The sequence below is a fragment of the Myotis davidii genome, unplaced genomic scaffold (assembly GCF_000327345.1).
Source record: "Myotis davidii unplaced genomic scaffold, ASM32734v1 scaffold233, whole genome shotgun sequence".
NCBI classification, from domain to species: Eukaryota; Metazoa; Chordata; class Mammalia; order Chiroptera; family Vespertilionidae; genus Myotis; species Myotis davidii.
Genome location: NW_006285917.1, coordinates 3,803,843 through 3,811,256, shown reverse-complemented (window position 1 = coordinate 3,811,256; position 7,414 = coordinate 3,803,843). Strand labels below are relative to the sequence as shown.

Below are 7,414 nucleotides of genomic sequence, written 5' to 3'. Positions count from 1 at the left end.
CCCCCGCCCCCCGCCACTGGGGATGTGCCCACAACCAAGGCACATGCCCTTGGCCGGAATCGAAACTGGGACCCTTGCAGTCCGTAGGCCGATGCTCCATCCACTGAGCCAAACGGGTCAGGGCATCCTTTCTCTTTAAATTAGCCAGAATGTATTCTGCACACTGACAACTAAAAATCCTTGATAAGCCCTAGCCGGTTTGCTCAGTGCTTAGAGCGTTGGCCTGCAGACTGAAGGGTCGTGGGTTCAGTTCTGGTCAAGGGCATGGATCTGGTACCTCGGTTCCAGGCTTGATCCCCAGCCCTGGTTGGGGCATGTGTGGGAGGCAACCAGTGCATGTGCATCTCTCACATCCATGTTTCTTTCTCTGTCTCTCCCCCTTCCTTCCATTCTCTCTAAAAAATCAAAGGGAAAAATATCCTCAGGTGAGGATTAACAAAAAAACCCCAACAAAACAAAAAACCTTTGATATAAGATACTTTTGGTACAGTGCACATTGTTTGCATGTCTATATAGTGACAAATATAAAGCTAACTTGCCTCTAAAATTACTCCATAGAGATTTTTAGATACCTGGTACCTGTCCTGGCAGGGCACCCTGGCTGTAATAAGAAAACTAGTTGGTTTCCTTCCTGAGCTAATTATGATATGAGGTAATTGTGAATTAACATCTCTAAGCTAAGATTTTGTTATGATTATTCAAATGGTGCTTCTTCAAAAATGCTTTTCCTCCCCTGCAAGGTTTGATACCTTATTATTGATCTTGATGTTACTGTAAAAGCTTTTAGCAGTCCTGAAACCAAAAGCCATAAACATTTTGACATAAGATTTCCATTTTAAACTCAGGCCACATTAAAAAAAAAAAAAGAGTGGTGTCAACTCTGGTCTAGCATGTTGGGAAGGTAATTATAGATGCTTAACATTCCTTTTTTGCACACATGCCTCTATTATTTTACTCAGTAGACAGCTGGGGGTCTACTCTCACTTGGTTTGTGTTAACAGCTATAATAGAAAAGGAAGACCTAGTGTCTGCCTTTCTTGAGCCCACTGCCTGGTTGCAAAGAACACCTGTTTAAGTAAACTATTATAGTGGTAACAAAATAGAGGTTATATACAAATAACAAGAGGAAAAGAGGAAGTAGTGAGCAAAACAAATGAAGTTAAGTCTCCAAGGTGTGTTGGGACTATATTGTAAGTTTTGGTAGACTAGAGATTATGTTTTTTTTAAGTGAGGAAACTGAGGTCAATAAGTTCATAATTCCTGGGTGGCAAAACAAAGTTAAACAACTGTGGCATTACAGAAAAAAATTCTCAATTAGTGGAATTACACTTCAATCTAGCTTAGTAAGGTAATATTGGTACTTTTTAAAGAATTATTATGAATTGGATATTCTGGAAAACAACTGAAAATGTTGGTTAATTATCACAGTACTGTTAATGTTAGAGCTGTGTTTTTTTGTTTTTAGAGTTGTGTTTTGAATTTAAGTGTGCTTCTGGAGTCTCAACCATTATATGTTTACATAATGATTATTAACTACCTTGAAATAACAATTCCTATTCTATTTTACTAAAGCAACATACTACTATGTTACAATTCCGTAAGTTTCGCTGAGAGCTGTAGTCTTTGCCATTTTCTTGGGTAGGGACATAACTGGTATTTTCAGAATTAAGGAAAGTGAGGGAGGAGGAGGGTATGCCAGTACATAGATTTTCTTCTATTAAAGTGCTTAATAACAAGTTAAATGCTCTTTACGTGGCAGGGAAGCTAGGCTCTCACAAATTCCTCGTGGTTGTTTTCTGCATCAGTCAGAAATTAAGCTGTACCTAAATTCCCATATCATATTCAGTCCGCTAAGTTCCAAAGGTAAGGTGATGGGGAGAGTGCTGCTGTGGTGAAGGCAGAAAGGGGTTGTTGTCTGTAGAGAATTTTAAAGCAATACACTGACTAAAAGACATAGGCTTATAATTATCCTATACCTGGCAATTCTAAATAGTGTCAGTGATAAAATACTGCCATTACAACCACCAGGTAGGCCCAGCCCTTGCTCCCAACATATGAATGAACCTTGATATGTAATCTTCTTGCCCTAGAGCAGTGGTCGGCAAACTGCAGCTTGCAAGCCACATGCGGCTCTTTGGCCCCTTGAGTGTAGCTCTTCCATAAAATACTGACTTCTGCGCATGGGCCACGAAGTTTCAATCGCACTGTATGTGCGTGCCCGCACGTGGTATTTTGTAGAAGAGCCACACTCAAGGGGCCAAAGAGCCTCATGTGGCTCACGAGCTGCCGTTTCCCAACCACTGCCCTAGCTGGTTTGGCTCAGTGGATAGAGTGTTGGCTTGCAGACGGAAGGGTCTCAGGTTCGATTCCAGTCAAGGGCACATGCCTGGGTTGCAGATCCCCACTCCTGGTCTGGGGCTCTGGTTAGGGAACCTGGTTGGGGTGTGTGGGGGATGTAACCAATCAATGTCTCTCTCACATCTGTTTCTCTCTCTCTCTGTCTCTCCCCACCTCCCTTCCACTCTCTAAAACTCAATGGGAAAATATCCTCCAGAGAGGATTAACAACAACAACAAAATTGGTTTATTGTCTTAGCTGGTTTAGTTCAGTGGATAGAGTGTTGGCCCACAGACTGAAGGGGCTCGGGTTTGATTCTAGTCAAGGGCACCTACTTCGGTTGCAGGCTCTTCCCCTGGCTCTGGTTGGGATGGGTGTGGGAGGCAACCAATTGATGTGTCTCTCTGACATCAGTGTTTCTCTGTCTCGCCCCCCCCTCTCCTAAAAATCAATGAAAAAATATCTTTCAGTGAGGATTAAAAACAACAACAACCTTATTAAATTAAAAGATTACGGGGGGAATTTCATGGGACATAGTTGTAGGAAGTACAGGTAGGCCTCCCAGAAGCTGAGTCTTCTCAGCAATTCTGGGGGCTCTGAAGTTCCACCTACCCAGAGTCCTGCTTTGGTTGCCCATTTTTCAGTGTTGGTGATACCTTAAAGGCTGGTTTATTTTTTTTAGCCTCATGATGCAGTGTTAGTTGTAAGAACTCCCTCAATGTAGACAGAATTTATAACAACTTCCTGATACTTGGCTCAGTGTGTACCAGTTATTTTTCATGAAAGCTGAATCCCAAGTATATGCAGGTCATAAGCTTGAAAGCACCTTGCCCTTTAAATCCACTTTCTGGTGCCTGCCATCCAGGGGAGGGGCCCATAACTGAGAAGACAGTTAAAAAAGTAACCTTTTGGCCCGACCTGCATGGCTCAGCAATTGAGAATCGACCTATGAACCATTCCTGGTCAGGGCACATGCCCAGGTTGCAGGCCCAATCCCCAGTTGAGGGGCATGTAGGAGGCAGATGATTGAAGTTTCTCATCGATATTTCTATTTCTCCCTTACTCAAATCAATAAAAACAATATTTTTAAAAAGTAACTATTTGGAGAAAGAGTACTTTTTGAAAGTCATTAATGTATTTGAGAAGGATCAAGCCCATTTTGGTGGAATGAGGTGAGAGAAGTGTATTTGTGCATCCTGCTTTCTTCTCCATCTTTTGAATACTCTTCTTTCCCACCCTCTATACTGTGATCCATTTATACTTTTCACCTCTGTGTGTGTCTGGTTACATGAGATTACTTTAGATGGTAATTTTACATAATTATGTTGTGGGCTTTAAGCAGTAGCTAGAAAGTGGGGGGCGGAGGGGGGAGAAATTAAGGGACATCTGTAATACTAAACAGTTTTAAAAAAAGAATATATACGTTCAGGACAAATTTGGAAAAGCACATTCTAATGTAAGGCAGATTGCTGTTTTTGACTTGGGAGAAATTAATTTCCAGCGGTAGAATCAGACTCAAAGGTCTGTATCAGTTTGGATGGCAGTAAAAATTGTATACTCTATAAAATCACTCTAAATAACTAAAAAATTTGCTCTAGATACAAAACACATGCTAATGTCAAAGATATGTGAATAGTTTGAATAAACTTTATGACATTTGCAAGCAGATTGGGGTAAAGCAGTATTACTATATTAATAGTATTTTATAGAGATATTTTTTATAGTACAGGTAGCTAAATTTTATATAGATACATTTCAAGTTCATCCACTCAAAAGGATTTATATTGTCAAATTAAGCCAAAAACTTAAAAAATACTACTTATTTAATGTTTATTTATTTATTATTAAATTACTTAATATTGGGGTTTTCTTCACATTTAAGTAATGGAAAGTCTTTTACCTAAATCTGTATTTTTAATGCACTGATTTTTAAAGTTTACAAATAGATCCTTTGATTATTTAGCAGGTAACATCTAAAGGAACTGGTTTAAATCCTAATGCCAAAGTGTGGCAAGAAATTCCTCATGGAAATACTGATGTCACGCCAGTAACTCATGGAACTGAAAGCTCTTGGCATGAAACAGCAGCAACATCAGGGTCTCATCCTGAGGGTGAGTCCTAAATATTTTGTCAGAATAAAACACATTTTGGTTAAATATATCCCCGAACCAATTTAGAGAACTTTAGGGTACATCCTTTGATTATTTAATTAAATATGTTTATAAATGTTTAACGTATAGTTTGTATACAATTCTTGTATCTAGTATGAATGGTCACCAATTTCAAACAGAAGCTTGAAATCTTTGGGTCTAGCCTTTAAGCCCATTTATAAAATGGTATTTATAAATTAGTGTTGATCTACCACTTATTTGACCTTGGACAGATGACTTAATTTTCCCATGCTTGTGTCCTTAATCTTTAGATTAAACAACAATAATAAAAATAGTAATAATTATTACTTTTGGCAGAATTGAGTAAAAGTGCATTAAGTAGTCTGATACATAGATAGTGCTATGTAAGTTTAAGCTATTAACCATTTTAGCTTATCCATAATTGTCAAAACTTAACTCCCTTAGAAAGAGAACTGTTACTTAAAATCATATGGACATTTTACCAACCGGTAGATTCCTTGAAATCTTGTTATAGAAGACATAGGGCCCAGAGTTCCTAAAGATAGGATTTGAAGAATTTCTATTTTTAGTATGTTTTCTTTCATACAGGTAATACAGAGCTTTCAGATGATATGTGTAAGGAATATGAAGTAATGTATTCATCTTGTGAAACCACAAGAAATTCTACAGGCATTGAAGAATCAACTAATGGAATGATTTTAGGGCCAGAAGATCTGAGTTACCAAATATATGACATTTCCGGTAAGCTTTAGGTTTTTATTGATCAAAGGAGAATTCAATATGCTAGTCTTCTTACCCCCTCCCCCCACCCTCCCCTCAAGTCTCTTTATCATTGTTCTAATTAAACTGTGTATTCATTATTTTCTTATTGGGAAAAAAGTTTATGTTAATGAAATGCTGTTAGGTGATATCAATAAATACTGTTTTAAAATGGCCAAACGTGAAAATTGTAATTAAAAAAATATTAATTTTAAATTTCCTATTAAAAGAAAGTGTGAAATTCAAGAAGAAAGGGGAAAAATATTCAAAATAGTTGAAAGAAACCTAAATTACAATTTTTCATAGGGTCCAACTTTGTTGGGATTAGTGCAAGTTCTTTCAATTTTCCTATCACTTTCCCCCCCCCCTCTAAATATTTATGAGTGAAATATGACCCTGGGACTTCATTGTTCCCGTGACCCATCACTTTTGTCAGTGTGAAATGCATTTATAAATATGAAGTTGCAGGGATTAATTTTAAGGAAAAGGCTGTATTAAAAATAAAAACATGGTTCTACAATTTAACTTGTGAGACGTGTTTTTTTTTCCCCATATTCACTTAATTGTTATGGATTAGTAGTTGATTGGATTTAAAGTGGATGAAATCTAAAGGAAACTAAAACTGTACCATAGACCCTCATGACCTAACTTAATTTTTCTAATTTCTGAAGGGTCTCTTTGGTAAATAAGTGTAATGGGAGGGTGTAGGCATTTCTGTCTTTGCCTTCAGTCAAGGTATATAAATCTTTGTCTTCAATTTCCTTATTTATTATAAATATTTGGACTAGATTTCTAAAATCTGTTGGCTTGTAAGTTGATTTCGGAAGTGGAATGAGATGGTATTTCCATATAATAATTTAAGGTGATAGGCTCTGCTCTCTACTTATGGTCATAATATACCTAACTGGTGGTTACTTCGTTGTTTTTTGTTTGTTTGCTTTAGTTTTTAATATACTTTTATTGATTTCAGAGAGGAATGGAGAGGGAGAGAGATAGAAACACCAACGAAGAGAGGGAATCATTGATTGGCTGCCTTCTGCAAACCCCACACTGGATGTCAAGCCCGTAACCCGGGCATGTTCTCTGACCTCCTGGTTCATAGGTGAATTCTCAACCACTGAGCCATGATGGCTGGGCATTACTGGATGACTACTTTGAACATAGAGTTGGTTTAAGTGATGTAGCAACCAGTTGATATTTTAATAAATTTGCTATAATGACATTGAAAGGTTAAATGAAGTTATTGCTCATTTAGGTAGCAATTGAGAAAATGAATTTTGTATTAGAAATTTACATAAAAATAGAATGCTTCTTCATTTTAATGAAGTTACTTTAATATCTAATATTACTTTGAATCTTGAATAGTAAGACAAGGTGGTGGTAAAATCATGTACAGAATTTATCTTTTTATTTTTTATTGGTTTTGGAGAGGAAGGGAGAGGGAGAAAGAGATAGAAACATCAATGATGAGAGAGAATCGTGGATCGGCTGCCTTCTACATGCCTCCCACTGGGGTTTGAGCCCGCAACCCGGGCACGTGCTGTTGACCGGAATCAATCTCAGGACCCTTCAGTCCGCAGGCCCTCGCTCCATCCACTGAGCCAAACCAGCCAGGGCAGAATTTATCTTTGTATACATCCTATTGTCTGTGTATTTAAAGGAAATTAATCATTAATGCTTTTGAAGAGGACAGCTCAGCAGAGTGGCTTGGTTGAGTGCCATTCCGGGCATGAAAGGTTGCTGGCTTGATTCCTGGTCAGGGCACATACCTGAGTTTCAGGTTTGATTATCCCACCTAGGTTGAGGCTCTTCCCCAGCCTCAGGCCCTGGTCAGGGTTCATGCAGGAGGCAGCCAATCTGTTTCTCTCACATCGGTATTTTTCTCTGTCTTTCCCTCTCTCTAAAAATCTATGGCAGCATGTCCTCAGGTGAGGATTTAAAAAAAAAGACCAATTGTATGCTTTGAGTCTGTAATGTCTTGTGTAAGATAGTCTTAGTTTTCCAGGTTTGAGTCCTCCCAAAAAAGGCTCATGTTCTGGGTTTAAATAATAGAAAGTATAGGAGACTATTATAGAGTTGATCTGGTCCTTTGGACATTTGAGTGCTTTAAATATTCATAGGAAGATAATGGAGTTCTAAAATTAAGGAGTGAAAAAAATATTAAGAGATAGAAGTTGAGCCCAGCT

At 38.1% G+C, this 7,414-nt stretch overlaps 1 protein-coding gene across 8 annotated transcripts in view; it reads left to right on the top strand.

Moving 5' to 3' along the window:
- Positions 1 to 7,414, top strand: part of LARP4 (La ribonucleoprotein domain family member 4) — a 70,025-nt gene that overhangs the window by 15,039 nt on the left and 47,572 nt on the right. For all 8 annotated transcript variants that reach the window (XM_006757092.2, XM_015559643.1, XM_006757090.2 and 5 more), the window contains 2 exons: positions 4,301 to 4,448; positions 5,058 to 5,210. In XM_006757092.2, coding sequence (XP_006757155.2) covers positions 4,301 to 4,448; positions 5,058 to 5,210 — 301 coding nt within the window. The remainder of the gene's footprint in view (positions 1 to 4,300; positions 4,449 to 5,057; positions 5,211 to 7,414) is intronic.